This window comes from Strix uralensis, chromosome 1 (assembly GCF_047716275.1).
Source record: "Strix uralensis isolate ZFMK-TIS-50842 chromosome 1, bStrUra1, whole genome shotgun sequence".
NCBI lineage: Eukaryota > Metazoa > Chordata > Aves > Strigiformes > Strigidae > Strix > Strix uralensis.
In genome coordinates this window covers 123,952,648-123,971,057 of record NC_133972.1, presented here as the reverse complement: position 1 = coordinate 123,971,057, position 18,410 = coordinate 123,952,648, and the positions used below count along the sequence as shown (strand labels likewise).

Sequence of the window (18,410 nt, the reverse complement as noted above, 5' to 3'; positions counted from 1 at the left end):
TCAAAAATGCTGATGGCTACACAACTGGAGCTGTTCATTACAAAACCCCAACGAGGAGGAACAGCTTTTAGGTTTAGCTTTTCTACCTGTTATTGGCGTCAGGTTCACCATGCTTTGATCAAACTGAATCTGAAATATGATTTTGGGTGGAAAAAGAGTGAATTTTTGCAGGCTCTCATGATTTTTTTTTTAAGTTGAGCTTCCCTTGTGTTCAAAGCTGAAATTGAGTGTCCTCCACCCTGTTAACAAGGGAAGAGAGAAAGAGATGATTCAGTTCTCGTGAACAAATACTGCTGAGTTACACACATTTCTACATGCAGCTTTAGTTGTTTATCTGTATTGTTATAGTCTCATTTTGCAGTGGACTCACTAGACACAGTCACTGATCATGGGTGTGTAAATCTGCTTAGGGACACTCTGTGTCAGTGAATACCCTGCTTCCCCCCATACTTCCTGCGTATAGATGTGTGCTATGTAATAGAAAGAACCTGTGATATTGTTAAGTATTAGTGGTGCATTTTGCTTTGCTTTGCGTTTGTAAAGGTGAAAGGTGATTGTGCAGGAAAATGGAACAGTATATTTGCTGTGAGACAGGCACTAAGAACTCACTCCCATGCTCAGTTATAATTCATGACTGTACTGGTGGGAAGCCCTTATCCCTCTGTGGAGTTAATGCATCTCTACTGTAGCCTGCTGAGAGCACCCTGTGTCCCCTCCCACCATCTGTGCATTCACTTGCGTGCTTTCTCTCTCTCTCTTTACTGTGAGATCTCTTGGTGTTAAAACTGTCAGACTACTACTGCCTGGTAAAGGTGGCTTTATGATGTGTATTAATGTTGAATTGTCATTTAAAGGGTGAGGAGGTAGGAAAGTGATACGTTACCGTTTGTTTTAAGCTCTTGTTAGAAAATGCTGATGAGCAAATAGACAGAAAGGTAGATTTGTTACTTCAAACAGCAAACAGCTTTGGACAGTGTATAGAAATTGCAATGACATAGGGTAAGAGCTACTGATGGCAAATGCATCTTTGTTCCCAATCTGGGCATACTTTGCTGTTTCTTGGTACAGTGGATCTCTGTTTCTCCATGTCAAGATCTGAACCAATAGCATTGTAAATTGAATAATATTTATTTACCCATCAGCTGGCTTAACTGACAACTATTTTATTTTCTACAAGTTGATCTCCTCTTTTAGGTGAAAAGCTTTCTTGCTTTTTTTTTAATTGCTTCTATGCTACCTGAGACTTGAAATTCATGTGACCAAGTGCTATAAGCTAGCACAATTTTACTTAAATAGGTAGTGTACAAAGATTTTTTATTATTATTATTGCTGTAAGGCACTGTCAGAAGACCGGTGAGACTGTCTAGCTTTGAAAGAACTGAACTCAGTTCGCAGAGGTTTGAGATGATGCTTTATCAACCTGGCACCTTACCGCAATATTAGACTCACAATACGGTTAAAAGACCATGTACTTGACTGTCACAGCAATATTAATTTGCAGTGTTTCACTGAATGTAATCTTATGTAGTCTGTTGTTTGTATTCCTTTAAAACTTATAAATCAAATCCAGACCTGGAATACCAGTGTATGAACTTAACAGATGTGCTGCCATAAGGGACCTGCTAGGTTATAAACTGCAGAAATGATCTTTTTCTATTTCTGATTCCTAGCTTATTCCAGGGAGATTTAGGAACCACAGAAGTAAGGTGGAAGGTCACGCGTTAGGACAGTAGCACCCACCCAGTGCTTGACGTTGGGTGTAATTGTCAGGAAATCCACCTCTAATCGTTTTATTATTCAGTCATAGCATCCTGCCGAAGCTCCTGAGCAAAAGTAGGGCAAGAATGACTTCAGTAGCTCTGTGTCCAGGTTTTCTTACGTGAAAGATCACTTTGAGATGACACAGCTGAGTAGTCAGGCTGAAATCCTAGTTGGTATTTTATTAATTTTGCACCAAGATAAATCCTGAAATTCTGACAAACTCCATGACAGGTGAAATTCCTTCTTGCAGAATCTGCTCAGCAAGAGGCTGCTCATTTCGTTCTGTTCGGAGGCAGGCAACAGGAGGGCAGCTTTATAATCAGCCCTCAAAGGAGCCCCGGCCGCCCCAGAGCCTTGGACTGATTGAATAACTCCTGGGCCTCTTCCCCTAGGCCTCCATCAGCAGGGGTCCTGTGGAAAGCAATCTCCCGCAGACTGGCACTGAAGTGAGCTTTAAACTACTATTTTCTGCTCTCCAGAGGAGCCTGGAGTACTAAAAGATAGATGGACTGCAGATATTTTATGAGAAACTGTCAGAAGAAGAGCAGAGTAAATGTTTTTTTTCCTCCTTCTTTGAGTCACACGCTGCATCACTGTAGAATTTTTCCCAGAATCTTTTACACTGAAAGTTGGAAATTAATTGGTTGCTAACCTTAATTTTCCCTCCTCCCTTTTCTTTTTCTTTTTTCCCTTCCCTCTTCTTCTTTTTTTCTTTTTTTTTTTTTTCCTGAAATATTCACTCGGAGGCCCTTTGCTTAACCACAGTTGCAGAAAATCAGTACCATTTGCACTGAAATATTTATAATGACAGAATGAAAAATTGGATTCATTTTCTGGCCTGTAGCCGAACAGTCTGCAACTTTGCACAGCATTGTTTAGCATCTCTCATTCCTTCCTTTCATTGGGGTCGTTTTCAGACACACACGCACACGCTGCCTGTGCTTCAGAGGAATGCTTAGCAAAACACAGAGCCATTTTTAATCTCAGCCTTGAGAAAACAACTTGTCTCTAACCTTGCCACCATTTGTGGGGGGAAGCAAAGGGGGGGGTCCCCAGGAAACATGTAGAATCCCTCTTACAGGAGAGATTATAGAGGATGACATGTAGTAATCTGTCCTCTACAGCAAAGCAGCGTACGGCTGGAATTCAGCAAGTTGCTGCTGTGTGTTGCAGGGGAGGCAGGGTGGACTTAGCACCAGGCTAGATAGCAGGATCTCTCTAGTAATCCCTGTTCTGCCACCAATTCCCTCGGTGGCCTTGGGAAACTCATTTGCCCACGAAGGAAGAGGTTGTCAAACGCTCCCTTTTGTGAAGGAACACAGACTGTGCCTGTAAAAATACCCTGTACTTCTTTGCACCTCCAGAAAACAGAGGATGCTGGAACTGTACATATTTACTTCCCTTGCAGCAATGGCGTGAAGGTGAAGTGGTTGATGTTTGCGAAGTGCTTTGAAAATGAAAGTGCAGATCCTCGGGCTCCAATTTGCATCCCCTGCCAGTATAAAAGGTACCTTAGTCAGACAGCCAAGGATTCCCTCAGTATGCAGCAATTCCTGTTTATTTTGCTAGCTGATTCCGTATCACTCCCTTTTGGTTCTCACAGGTGTGTCTCAGACTCTGATGAATTCCAGGATTTTTAATTGATATACCAATCCCATGGAGGCTATTACAAGCTGGCATAAGTTTGGGCAGCCTTATAGACACTTTAACGTGCACTGAGGACTATAGTGGCCCAAGATTTGAATGTTTAGGCTGCATGGCTTTACGAAAATATACAGTGGTTTTATAGGAATGAGTCTGAAAATGTACACAATTTAACAGAGAATGATAAGTTTCCGCAGATGTTGGACTGTTGTGCAGAAATTAATAGAGAAATATATCTATGAAAAGTGGTGATTTCAAAAACCCTTAGAAATGATTCTCTGGTGAGTTCTGTAGACTGTCTTGACAATTGCATTAGTTTCTGGAAAATCCCCATGGCCAAAATCTTAATTCCTTCTGTGTAAAAAGAGGTACCTTCAGACCATACTAGGTCCCCTAAGGATGTGGGTTGGGTGCAGGGGTCAGGTTCTGCAAGGTGTTGAGAAACTCCTGAAAATGCAGGTGCCAGAAATTGCCTATCAAGGTCCAAAAATGTCATCTCGCTGGCTTCACCTGTACCGAGTTTACAACATAGCTCTATTGCTGATAGCAGGTATATGTGTATAGTACTAAATTCCGATCTCTATTCTGCATCACTCATCTGAGCACAGATTTTTTATTTATTTGGTTTCTTCTGTTAGAGCTTCAAAATGTTGGCTCCCTCTCAGTGGTCTTAGGAGCACAGCCCGAGCAGGTGTGCCTATAAGCAGTAGAAAGGGATGGACATCTGCTGTAAGCATCAGTACAGCTCATTTAACATTGCATGACATTCTGTGGTTTGTGAGCAAGGCGTATTTTTTTATCATTCAAAAGTTTTTTACCAACTTGCAGATCTGCCTTTTTACCATGTTCCCCAAGATAGTTTGACAGGTCAGCCTGAAGTGATGAGCGTTCTGACACAAACTGCATTGTGTCTTAGGAATTTTGCCTGCAGTTGTTTTACTGTAGTATTGCTTTGATTTGAAAAGGAACTTTCTACAAAGTGGTGTGTTTTAGGACATAACACAAAAAATTCCAATATTGTGCTGCATGTATTACAGAGATTTTCTGCTTAGTCCTTATTACTGCTTTCTGAATTTCTTTTGTTTTTCTTCATGTATGTAAATGGAGAACAGTATAATTTTTGTAGTTCTTAACAGTTACTGAGAAGCAAAAATAATAGAGATGAGAAAGAATGTGAGCTTTAATGGCAAATATTAAATATGTTTTTAAACTGACATTTTGAAAGCAGATTGCCGTGACAATTTAATGACATTTTAAGGAAAGCCATAGCCCCAGAGTAGGCTCTTTCAAATCCAGAAGTATTTCTTTGGTTGAGCTGACCAGAACACTAAGGTGTGTAAAATGTCTTAAGAGCTGAAAAGATTTGCGAGGACAATAGACTATAGACCACAGTGAAGTAGTAGTACAGACCTAACAGGACAGTGCAGAACTGTTACTGAACATCAGGGACCATAAGAGTAGCCCCCAAACACATGTTTTATCTCATTGTTGAAGACAGTACCTTTCTGGAAAAGCTGCTTTCTCTGCAAGCCTGAACCGTTGTGTTGGTTTTGTTTTTCTGTTTGGAGTGCCAGTCTGTTTACTAAAGTTATTAGTTTATAAATTTTGCCAAGGTAAAGTAACTGTGAGAGCTTTAAATTAGAGTAAGTGCCACTTCTGTGTGGCAGGTTCCTTTGAGGGCTGATTAGAAGGCAGGCCTCCTGTTGCCTGCCCCTTTATGCATGGCACGATTGCTGTGGGTACTTGTTTATAGCTTACCTTTGAATTTATGTAAGTGTGCACTGTGATATGATGAATTGCACTTCGATAGCAAAGATTCTGCTTTTTTTTTCCTGGGATCGAGCTAATACTTCACTTTAAAGAGTTACTTTAATTAGGTGGGTTTTATTGTAATGAATTAAAATTAACTTGGAGTAGCAAATTATATAAGACTGCGAGGGTTATAGATTAGCCTCACCATAGCTACAGCACATCTTTTTGTAAAGGAATTAAAGTTCTGTATTTCAGACACCTTGGCACTAAACACAGACAGCAAATGAGTGTAGGTGTTGTCTCCAGTTATTTCCTCCTAAATGTGATTCTTTTCACTCAGTCAGAAGATTGCCATGATAAAAAAACAGTCCAAATGGGCAGCAAGGGGTGAAAGCAGCAGCTGCACGAGGCTGGATCCCCTGGCAGAAGATAGCCTAGGAGACAGGAGTACCACAGCATCACAAGCCAAACCCAGAGGCGAGGGGGGGCATTTCTTCGACTGTCACTGCAGGGTCAAGGCAGGATCTAATGACATGTCTGACTTGCAACGTGTCACTGGCCAGCTGTGTGACAGGAAACAGAATGACCAAGCTCAAAGAATGACATTTGGTAGGAAGATACTTCTTCCCTCATGGGGAGGAAGGAAAAAGACATAAAAGGATGCTTCTTTATGTAGTACTTCTTGGTTTGCTGAGGGGAAGTATTAAAACGTAAATGTTGACTTCATTGTCTTCCCCCTTTTATAGGCTCTGAAAACAGGAGAAAGTGAGAGTAACATTCCTCCCATTTAGCTGTGGTCACATTTCACACTTCTTTTACAAATGCAAATGACAACAAAACAGAAGACAATAGAGAATTCAGACTTCTGCATTTTACAACCAACAACCACAATGACAAACATAAAATTTATTGTCCTGGTACCACACGTCAGTAAATGCTCCAGATTATTGATTTACAGTGTGTGTCCTTACAAAATTTAGAGAAGTAGTGACTTCATTATAAAGGACAAAATAGCATTCTGGTCTCTCCAAAGTCACCTTTACAATATGGAGTTTCTTGCACTGAAAAGGAGGGAACTCAGATGAGGTTGCTCTAAGAACTTGTTTCAACATAGGGTTCTTAACTGTTTAACTATTTACCAGCTATGAAGGGATAAAAATTGTTCTTATTTTCTTTTCCAACAAGTAGATTTGTCATTCACACACACACCAAGCCTGCCACATAAGCACTGTCCCAGTTCCCACTATTGTTGTTTGAAGAGCAGTAGGAAAAAGGACTATAAGATGTCCGAGATGGGCTTGCACAGTAACCAGTTGTGAAGAAAGTCAGAGGGCAAAAGCCATGGGGGCCTCTGCTTATCAGCTCAGAAATTTTTGGCCGTTACCATCAAATCTGCTCAGTGTGGCTTTCCTTGCAAACTGTCTTGAAAGAAATAGATGCACTGATGTGCAACAGAGTTTGGGGCATTTAGAAGAGGAGGAGAGCTAGCAGAACTCCATAGTTTTTCCTTTTCTTTCCTATACATTTTTAAATTGATATATCATGCACAAGGGGACATATTTTCACTTGTGTTCCTGATTTCAGGATCCAAAATATGCACTAGTCCACTTATACATTCTCTTAACTGGGTGCATGTAGGCTTACTGGCTGGATAACTTTCAAATATGATTTCCATGTACCAGAGCCAGTGTCCTGGTTTCGTCTGGTTCAAACGACAACAGGCAGGTTTGGTGATTTCAAAACTCGGCTTGTTCAGGGTTTGCTTTTATCTAAGCAAAAATGATGTCAGTTGCTTTGAGTTAATCTCGGGCTGATCCATAACCTCCAGTGTGCTGAGTGCTGTTGTACAAGACCCCAAGCGCTGGCCAGCAATGTGCAGGGAATCCAGATTCCAGGCTGTCCCTTTGTCACCTGGTAAGCACAGTACCTAGCGTTATGTCACGAGGTAGGGAGGTGAACTCGGCGATCAATACCAGTGTGGGATGTGTCTGTCTGTATAATAAGAGTGCAGACAAGTTAACAGCCCTTTTCTTTCAGGCTGTATCAAGAAACTTGTAATTTCACTTGTAATTTTGTTCAAAGGAATTCTTGTACATGCACCTGTGGAAAGCTGGCAAGGTTCATTGTTTTAAAGGTTGCTCTTTGCATATAAATCACAGCTCTGTGTGCTTCCCCATTTTAATTGGGTGACCTTTTGAATCCTATGGACAGGAGCTTAAATTCTGGACCTGCCGGTTGCTTTAAGATTTGAAATCAATTCATGATCTAGCAGTTACTCTGCTTTGAATCAGAGAACCCAGAATGGAATTTTGAGAAGAAGTTCAATTTCTCACATTTCATAGAAAACTTCATTGCAGACCAAATAGTTGTGTGTAAAATCCAGATTCATTTGTCAGTTTAATCCCTGAAAAGACCTATCAGGATTCAGTGAGTGTGAGAGAAACAGGAGGAGCAAGAAACGTGTAATGTTTCCAACAGGACATTTCTGTGCGATTATCAATTTAAGTTTCCATTATTTGTCACTAATTACTGCACTGAGCTGTTAAATATTTAGTAGTAGTTTGTTTAATTGGGTTTGACCTATAAAGGAATCTGTACATAGTGTAGCTCCAGTTCCAGGAGCCAGTTTCTTGCTCCCAGCTAGGCAAATTTGTATTCATGTAAGATGAACACATATTGTCAGACAAGGGGTTTTGTTTTTGTTGTTTGGGTTTGTTGGCTCTTTCTCTCTCCCCCACAGATTTGTTTGTCTTTAAGGTATCTAAAATTAGAGCACGAAGTAGGAGTGCTGCTTGTGGATGTAAAATGGGAGGGAGGTCAAACTTAAACTTGTTTACAGATGTTGTAGTTTAGAAAGCACCAGCATGATAAATTAAATATAACAAAGGAAAAAAAATTAAAGCAGAGCAACAACTAGCCCATGAACACATGTGTCTGTAAAACACTGACTTAATCCTTGAATATCTTATTAGGCAGTATTGCCTATCAAAGCTTGTTGTCCCCCGTTACTCTGTTATACAATAGCTATAGATACATCTGGATTTGTTCAGCTTTGGGTTCTGCTTGCTCTTTGCCTGGCTGTGTCTGAGAGGTTGAAGAGACTTCTGGCTATGGCCTCTGCAGAGAGTGCAAGAATCAACCAGTACATGAGCAATATTCACTTTGTTTTAAACTCTACAGTCCTAGCTCTATTCTTACTTGTCCCTATCTTGAAATTCCCTTGATTTCAGAGGAGTTTCTCTTAATTTATACCAGGGTAATCATAACCATATCCTAAAGTAATAAGACTTTTGATATATTTCTCAGAAGTGCCTTCTTTTGCCTTTTTTGTTTAAGCTTTTATTCCCACTTAATGAACAATTTTCTTATTGGGGAAGGATGCTTGTGTATTAATTTCAAACATTTGCAGTATCACAAAAGCGTTGTTTTGCTACAAACAAGACTTACGCCTGGATCCTGACTAGCAGTACAACCCCTTTGCAGCATAAAAGAGCAGGAAGGTTTCCCAGTTTCAATGAATTGCTGTGAACATGTCCTAACCATTGTCCTCCCTCCCCATCACCATCATCTTACCATTTATCAGGGTAATACATGTACATTGCCCGTGCAGCCAGGCACACTTTACCTGAAGTGGAAGAGGTTGTTGTAAGTTCCACTGCATTTCAGTAAACAACTAACAGGGTAAGGGAGTCATATGGAAGGCTATTGCCTGGCACCATAGGTTAAAACAGCCTTGGAGCTACTCTGATTTATGTCAGGGGCTTAACCAGAAGCCCCCTGCCAACGCTTATAATGAGGAAGGTGCAAGGATGGTGAACAGACACCTGTGTGTGTGTCTGTTCTCTTCTGGTGACAGTGATGAAGGTCTTACTTGCTGTACCTAGGAATATATGTCATTCTTTTCCATACAACAAATCTGTGATATATGTACTCACGTACAATAATGAATCCAAAAGGAATCATTGACATTTTACTAGTGACTTACTGGAAGTCTCTGAAGATAAATAGGTATCAGGGGTTTTGGTTTGGTTTGGTTTTGGTTTTAATTTTCAGTTTGCATCCCTGAGAACATGCTATCCAATTTGAGACTTTTTTATGGGTAGGTTTTTTTCTGGCCCAGCTGGAAACGCTTGAGTAGAAGAACCAGAACACTGAGAGTTTTACATAAATACAATAAAGAGTACGATCTGATTAGCAGTCATGCCATTTCGGAGACATTAATATAATACTGAATCACGTATCTTAGGTGAACTAATTCATATGAATAAATGCAATTCAGTGTAGACTTTCCTAAATGATCATTGTGAACAGTAGTCAGTCATGACCTAAGATGACCGTTTAATTGGCCATCATGTCTGAGAACAGACCTGATTGTCAAAGGCTGGTAAACATCAACTCACCACACATAAGTAGTATTTATGGGAACACAGATTCTCATGGGATTTGGCCCCTGCTTTGTTGTGGAACTAGCTCTGTTTTAGTTCAGATCAAATCCTTATTTCCTTGGGAATCTCAAGTTTCAGAGACTGTGTTTTGTTAGGTCTATGCTGGTGATCAAACTTGGCCTGGATGAAACTCCATGCCTACTTTAGTGCATTTAAAAATTCGTTGGTACGTGTCCTGCTCTGCCAGCTGCACTGCAGTACTGGAGATGCTGGTGGCAGGGACATCTTGCCTGGAATTTTTTCTCTTCTGTCCAGAACACCAAAGTCTCCATTTGGTTTCCTATTTATCACCTATGAAAAACTATTAGACATCACCTCCTTTCTAGCTCCCTCATTCACTCAGGGTAAGTGTGACCCCTGAAATCTGAATATATGTTGATTCTTGTGTCAGAAACATTGTCATTCCTGGGATGAAACACATCAGAAACATTTGTTAGTTCCAAGATTTCAGATACAACAATTTAAGTTAATTTCTTGTAGTTTATGTTTTATGAAAGGAAGGGAGGGGCCTGAGAGGGAAAATAATCTATGGTCACATCATCTGTTGATGAGCTTCAACTGAAGTAGCTCTTTTTGTATTTCACGTGTGTGAAAAATATAGAAATGTTTACAGTCTGAGTGTTCATAGATGCTCTATCAGTACAATGAAGGATTATAGCATAGACTAGACCTAGATATCACCCTAACCTTCCATTAATTCATTTGGTGGAGGTGGACTGTAAAAGTGGTTGCCCTTGCTGTAGGAACACAAATCCCACCTATACTACATTTTTACCTGTACAGCAGCTGAGCCTGAGAAGCCCATGTAACAGAATCTTCTTAATTGCTTGCAGCAGCAGTGGAGCCAGGGCTTTAATGTTTTGGGACATTGAAAGTAAGTTTACTGCTTTCAGATGCTTTGAAATGGCCCAGATAATCTACTGAAACCAGCTCCTGACTATGCAGATTTGGTTTCATGTGTGATTTGGGGCTGGCTGAGCCTCTTCCTCTCCTGGGATGAACATCAGGAAAAAAAATCCTAACCCTGAGGTCTGTGAAGTTGTGAAATAGTCTCCCAAGAGGAGCATTGGAAGCTCTAATTAAAATTGGACTGGGCAAAACACTTGAAATTACACTATAGGCAATAATCCAACACTGGCAAGATGGGTGGAGAAAACGCCCTAATGGGTTCTTTCTGTCTTTAAATTCTATGAATTCTTGTTCTTCTCTTTTATTATGCTATTTCACCTTTTTCTTTAATGGTGACACAGTGTCATCTAGAAAGTATTATAAGATGCTATTGTGAGCTGAGTAAGATGATGTTAAATGTCAAAAGAAAATGCAACAGTTTCTCTGCAGGTTTACAGTGATTATATGGAGACAAGAAAAAGAAACTGACTGTAAGGGACATCAGTGCAGTGTTTCTGATCTGTAAGACAGTGGCAAATGCCTGCAATATACATGTTTGTCATTTTGACATTACATTTCATATTCTCTGCTTATGAAGAATAACCACATTCTACCAAATATAGCACAGGTGTGGAATAGTCATTTACTGTAACTGTGTACATCACTCAGATTGCTGGAGACATCTTCTATCCAAACATTTCAAATATCCCCAAAGACCTGGACTAAATAATATCTTTTTACATCTTAATTTATAGTATGTATTTAATCTTAGTATCCCACAAATCTAAATATCTCATCATTTTAGTCTAGGGTATAATCATATTACAGTTTACCAGGGAAGAACCCTGCGACAATATAATGGGGCTGTGAAGAAAGAAGCTCGGTGCTGCAGTACTGAAGCAGTACAAGTTTGAAGAAAGGCTATAAAAATCAACCTTTTTTGAGATTTTTCTTAAAGTTATAGTTACATCTGAGTAAGTTTCATTTATTTGGTTTTGGTGTTAACAGTTAATACTCCTCTTCCCTCGTCCCCCCACCTTTCCACATGATACAGTGTTTCAGCAGTGTGGAGTGCAGAGCTTTCTGCCTGAGAGGTCTTTCATCGTGCCAACCAGTTAAGTAACAAAGCATCAGACCGAAGTTCTGGAAACCATGTTGACACTGTGAAACTGCATTTTTGATTCGTCATTACCACTGCACTTAAGGTTTAGCTAGGCTTGCCTTTTCCACAAGCCTTTTTTTCTTCCCCTTTGGTTCTGGAAAATCCAACATCCTCTTGGTAGCTGCAGACAGTTTGAAAAGTATGGTACAGGGTAAGAAGTTGGAATAAAAAGAAGGGAAGAGAAGCAGAAAATCTTGATTAGAAAGTATAATTTAATAGAACGTGTATTGAACCAAATGTATTGATTAATGTGGAAGATATAGTACTTATATTGATTCAAACTAGAGATTTAGTACTAAAAGCTGTAAGCCAAAAAGCTGTTGCAGATTGCTACAAAAGTCAGTTTAATGCTGTCCTTGAGAATGCCTTCACAAAGAAATTCTTCTAATGTTTGAGGAGTAGGTAGAATGTGGTATATGTCAGTTTGATCCCGGAGGGTTTTATTTTGTACTCTAATAGCTGTTACGAGCCTACATTATATCCAAGGAGTAATTTTCCTTAGGGGTGCCCAGCTCGCTTTGTGTCAATATTCTAGCATTTTAAGTCACGTACAGTATATGCTTCTGGGAACAGTGCAGGAGCCAGCCAGACTCATAATGGTCTGCATTCATTAATAAAGGCAGAAGCTTCTGTCCCTCCATTGCCCACTACAGGGATGCCTCCCTGGTCTTCAGGGACCCGTACAGACACATTTAAAGAAAGCTTTATTTTGAGTGGGCAGGAGATGAAATGCAGGACTTGCAGGCATTTCCTAAGTCAGCTATATGCCCGAGCACAGGGGTGACCTTAATGGGTCAGAGAAGAATGCAGGTCAAAAGACTTATTATCCAGCCTGTTGGAAACCAATTGCTTTTGTTAAAAAAAAACTGTAGCGCTTAAAGGTTGATAGTAATGTAGAGTTCTGTTTTACAACCTGGAACTGTATTGCAGTGCAGTGGGGTGCTTTTTTTTTAATGCAAAAAAAAATACAAGATGATCCGTAATGTACGCTGATAAAGGATTCCAGATAAGTGATAACATGTAGGGTACCATAATTACTTAATCAGTGATGATTGATTACTCATGTTTGTGTTCTTGAACTAAGGAAAAAATAACATGCTGCTATGGTACTGTTACCATCTGTTGAAATAATGCATCTACATTTCATCTTTATATTTCTTCACGTGTACCCTCTTTGCACTGTTTGTCAGGTACAACCATCACTTGTTTCATCTAGTCATAAAAAACAGAAGCCCCATTTAAATTGAAGGCAACCGCAGTTCACATTAAAGATTCTAATGGGCTAGTGAGTCTGTGGCTATCTGTGGATATTTTTTTCTTCGTTAATTTTGATGCTGTGGGTGGGAGCTTTTTGCTAGCTAGTACTTCTCATGTTCTATCTGAAATACAAAGACATACGCCAAACAACAGAAAGTAGTATTACCTCTTTTGTCTCCAGCATTTCTGCAAAGAAACCTTTTTATATTTTTTTTTTGCTGAGGAGATTATTCCACCCAGTATTATTATGAAATCTTTGCATGTTTTTAACTCTTTAACACTAACAACAGGGATATCTCAAAGCATTTTCATCCAGAAAAGCGGTGACATATAATTTTATAGCAGTTCACATAACAGTTGGGATTCTGGATTCTGCTAACAAAAATAATTATCTCTAGGAACAGGGCAAATGCATTTTAAGAGTTTATTTTGCTTGTGAAATGTATTGAATTCAGGTTTTCTAAGGTAATACACACAGATAGTACTGAGACAGAGAAATTGGGGATGTAGGAGTTTTCCTGGCTCAGTTTGTGTCTAATGCGGTAACAAATGCAGCGACACACACACCTCCTGTTTCACTGTTCCTCCATTTTGTGCATGGAAAGCTTGCGTTTGTGTTTGCAAACTAGTTTCTCCTCATGAAATCACAGCTCTTGGAAATGTTAAGATAGCTATTACTGAAGTCCAGGAAAGATTATGTTAAGAAAAAATATTTTTCCCTTTCCATAGCTAAGTAGGAAATCGAAATTTTTGCTTCGTAGGGAGACTACCTCATAATTAAACAGATGTGTTTATGTGCAATCAAATTTGGGGGAGGCAAAGAAAGGGAGCATATGATATCTCCTGTACTTAGTTAAATGACTCCTCTGGCAAGTGGATGTACTAATTGCTCCAAACTCAGGCAAACTAGTTGGAAGTTTCCGGAGGAGGCGTGTTTCAAGCTTGTGTAGTGTGTCTTTAGTGAAGGGCAGCGCGCTCTCCGAGCCGCACAGGGGATCTCGATTGTAATATTGTGCTCTCCCTGGGTGTACCACGCTCCCGTGTCCCTGCCGTGTCCCTGCCATGTCCCTGCCGGCGGGAGCTCCAAATTCTGCTTTCCCCGCCTGCCTGAGCTCCCACCGCCGGGGAGGCGGGGAGCTCGCTGCACACAAGGCAAAGAGACTATCAGAGTCGAGATCTGCTGTGTGGATAATGGAGGAGAATTTTTGCCCTAAATTTTTAAACACAACACCCCTCATAAAAACAACAACAGTTCATAACTGGGATTAATGTTTGCAATTTTCAGTCACTTAGACATGGGGTCTCCAATAGATGGCTTTTGGTGGAGTGGAATATGGCTCTCTGTGGGATTAAAGAATTTTCCTCCTTTTCTTATCTCTCTCCTCCTATCCTTCGCCTGCTTGTCTTGTCAGTGTTATGCTTCTGAAGTGCTTCCACTTTGTATTTTTTTGCCACTTAGCCAGATAGGTATTTCTCCCTAGTCCCTCACGTTTGGGGAGCCTTAATTACTTTGGAAACCATGTTTTGTTTTGACTGTTTACAATAACTATAGTTGCCTTTTTAAGGCCTAAACTGCTCAAAGCATTTCTGAATGTTCCTCATGTTGTTCTTCTCTGCAACACTTGGTTTTTTTTTCTATTATCTCTTCATTATCTCTAGAGAATCTCATTTTGCACCAGGGCACAGGAGTCAGGGACACTGAGAGCAAGGGCAAGTCAGTCCTTATGCTGTGTTTTATTTTGTTTCCTTCATATTTGGGCCTTTTTATTTTTTAATCAAAAGTGTCTTGCAGCCAGAGTTGTGGGTACACTTCTAAAACACCTTTTGACTGCTTCATATGCAACTGTTCATTCAGCCTCAAACTGATTATGCAGTTTTTACTTAGTGAAAAGAAATAAAAAATGGGCATGACTGACATGCTTGCTCTCTCAGTAGATTAGAAACAAAAGACACCAGCACCCCACCCCCCCCCAAATATCTCTGCAATGTAACTACTGGTATATGACTTCACCTACTCAGAAGCAGAGAAAAAAAACAGAATTCAGGCTGCCACCCCATATTTAACTTGTCCTGTTGTTTCTAGGTACTGCAGGGTCTCCAATAAGCCTGTGGTGTTATGCTTTAAGTGCTGCAATAAATGGACACAACAGGATGACAAAAGGGCTGACTGTCAGGCTTAACTCTTAATTTCCTTGCTTTTGTGGTTTAAAGTCAGAGCCCATTACCTGTGACCAGCCAACATTTTGGTCTGCAGCTATTGTTACTGCTTTACAGCATTTTGAAATGATTTTATGGAAGGATAAGAAACTAGATGAAATCAAGTGGTAGAGTGTATTTTTTTAACACTCTCTGGCCTTGGACAGTCTGGAATTCCTGCCATCAGCATTAAATCATTTTGTATTCACATCTGGAAACTGCATCTTTGAGTGTCACTGGGTCATTTTCCTTTAATCTTGAGAATGGCACTACATTAAAAATTCCTCAGTCTTACTGTAAGATCCTTTCCTTGCCAAATGTCCCATGAACTATTGTTTGTGTGCGTGCACAGTTTAGGGAGAGAGAAGGAGGAAGGGAGGGAAAACTCTCAGGCTGGTCTGCAGTCACGCTGTATTTCACATTTGTTTCACCAAGACTGTTTTCCTGTGCCTTTTCATGGGTGGCTCTGGAGGGTATGGTTCAGTAGATGTTCACTTTGTTGAAAATGATGACTGTCTTTTGGGAACAGGTTCATCCTGAAGTGTGTTAGTCCAAAGGGGTTTTAAAACAGATTAACTTAATAAAGCAGAGTGAAGGGACTGGACGTGCTGGGAGCAAATTACAGGACGTCACACCCCTGCCCTCTGGGTCGCTGGCCCAAATCTGGCCCAGATTACTAAGGGGAGAATTCATCTCTCATCAGTGGCTGCCCTGTTGGCTGAGAAGCAGCAATCACAGACCTTTTCCAGTTATCTGTGGATCCAGTGTGCATTGTAAAAGACTTAGCACATACTAGATTGGGTCCTTGCTCTTAACTCAATGCTTGTGAAGGATCTGAGCCAGTGCAGGCATTGAAATAGCATCTCTCATCCCTAAAAGTGGTTGACTCGACTAAGACAGCAGTAAAAAGAGGGTGAAACTTGTGTTTGCTGCTGGATTTGGTGATTACTTGTATGGGAAGGGAGAATTTCAGACTCCAAATTCCACCCTGTGTCACCTCACATAAGGCACTGCATTCACTTGAGGAAAAGTACCTGTGGTTTTTGGTGACAGAAGGAAGGGCTGTGGCACCCCACCTATTTTCTCATCAGTCTTTGAGCTCTCTGCTAGGCACAGAATGACTCTTACCAGAATATACTGTGTATACTGTTTAGGGGGAAATAGGTTTTAATGCAATAAAACATTTGAAGTGGTGCCACAGTTTAGGAAGCACAGTCCAATTAGCATATTTTTTGGTTTGTAGGCAGCAAGGTCTTCTATGACAAATAAATGCACTTCTCATTTGCATAATGTACAAACCATGAGCCGTATGTAAGCGGACACCAGAACCACCGAGCTGGCATGCAGTTTCACTGGGGCAGGTCAGCTCAAACCTACCTAGAGAGAGCGCGTCGCCATTCTTGTGCACGACCACCAGTGTGAAACATTTGGGAAAGCTCTGCTCTTTGATAAAGATGCTTCTTCTGGCTGCTCTAAAACAAGGAGGGGTTGAGCATACACTCATCCCAGTCCACCATTTTGCAAGATATGTTGGGAGAATTGGGTTTGCATCTTTTTTTCATATAGAAATACCTGTTCTGTGACTAAGCTGTTTCTTTTATTTTTGTTACAGAATCATACGATGACCCAGCACAGCAGTTAGTGCAAGGCCTGTCTCTTCCAGAGAATTCTTTGTGGCACAAAAAGGGAACACGTTTTACTCTTTGCACGAAACTTTCATTGTTAATGTATATTATTCAGAAACATTGTATTGTACCATAAAACTTGTATTATCGAAACTGTTGGATGTTCATGTGTTTGAACTTTTGAGCACCGGATAGACTTCCTGTATATAAAGTGTTGCACATGTATTATGTTGTCTGATACTAAAATGGTCTTATAAAGACAAGTGGACTTGGGCCCTATTCAAGAAAGATACAAATAATAATAATACTGTGTGAGGGAAAAAAATAGCTTAAGAAAAAGTGTCATTTTCAAGGAGGAGGGAGAAGGTAATAGCTATGTTCCATTACAGCTCTGTTTGGCCTTCCTTTCCTTTAAACTTCAGTCTAGAAATCTCTCTTTTGGTATACAAACGGATGAATCTAAGACTATTTTTTATTGTTGAAGATTCTTGCAAAAAATATGAAGAGACTCTTTCTCACAGAGCAGGAACCCACAGTTGAATAAGGCCCGTATATATATTTGTAAGCCTTGCGATATGACAGATAGCATTACCATATATGCAATAGTTGTTATGTAGATTGTCAAAGAAGTTTTTTTTTCTGGATACCATTTGAAGCTTTGAGTGTTCAAGACTTTCCTTAATGATTTCACACGGCCAAATTCTTGAATCAGTTGAACTAACCTGTATGTTACTGTTATTAATGTTTACTCTGCGGTCTGAACCTGGAGATTACTGGAATTGTTTTCCAAAAGGAAATAAATTCAGTTTACCATTATGTGTGAGCGTGCTTGTGTCTTGTCTTTTTCCTTGGAAATAGCATTGTTATTACTGCTCCTGTAGTACTAAAGGACCACCAAGATCTGGAATCCCACTGTATCAGGACCTATACACTGCTCAATAGGAGTAGGTCACTTTTCTCAAAGCTAGGCATTTAAATAAACTTGGTAGAAACAGATCTGCTGGCCCACTGCAAAGCAATGTGTGCTTGAGGGTAATATTCACTGTTTTCTGGTTTTGTTTGTTAGTTTGTTTTATTTGGCAGCCTCAACAATTTCATACCCTGTACACTTGACATGTTGGTTGCTGCATCGCACATCTTCTGTGTATAATTAGCAGTGTATTTCAATGTGATATTATTTAGTGAGTTGGGTCTAGTACTGTCAACTGGGAGCCACCACAGCTCTGCCAGTAGCACTGTCAACCTCACATCCCTCACCCTCGCTTCTGACACAGGTAGCAGGACTGGAGGTGAAGCACATCACGGGATGATGCTCACTAGCACTGCAGCCCTGGGGAAGCTGTCACAAGACCTCACAGCTTTGCTCGGGCCTGAATTGGCTCCTGACTGCCTGCAATTTCAAAAAGAAGAAAGAAGGGGATAATAACTTTCCTTGCCTACCAATATTCCCCACCTCTCCAGCTCACCTACAAAAGAGGACCAAAAAAACTGTTCTCCAGCTATTTTAGTATCCTATCCTATTGCTGGAATTGTTGGTTTTATCCCATGGAAACTAGTGTTGCTGAAATATTGCAGTTAAAGAGCTGCACATCACAACAGTCCAAATGGCTGGAGACACTTGCCTAGTGCTGTCAGGGTGGATATAAAGTGTGATTTCCAGTTTGCTGAATGTCACATTTT

At 40.3% G+C, this 18,410-nt stretch overlaps 1 protein-coding gene across 6 annotated transcripts in view; it reads left to right on the top strand.

Annotated features, from left to right (window-relative positions):
• The window catches only part of ZNF521 (zinc finger protein 521), a 232,729-nt gene extending 215,183 nt beyond the window's left edge, over window positions 1-17,546 (top strand). For all 6 annotated transcript variants that reach the window (XM_074879902.1, XM_074879859.1, XM_074879864.1 and 3 more), the window contains one exon: window positions 16,718-17,546. In XM_074879902.1, coding sequence (XP_074736003.1) covers window positions 16,718-16,747 — 30 coding nt within the window. In that variant the 3' untranslated portion in view covers window positions 16,748-17,546. The remainder of the gene's footprint in view (window positions 1-16,717) is intronic.
• Window positions 17,547-18,410: the final 864 nt, after the last annotated feature.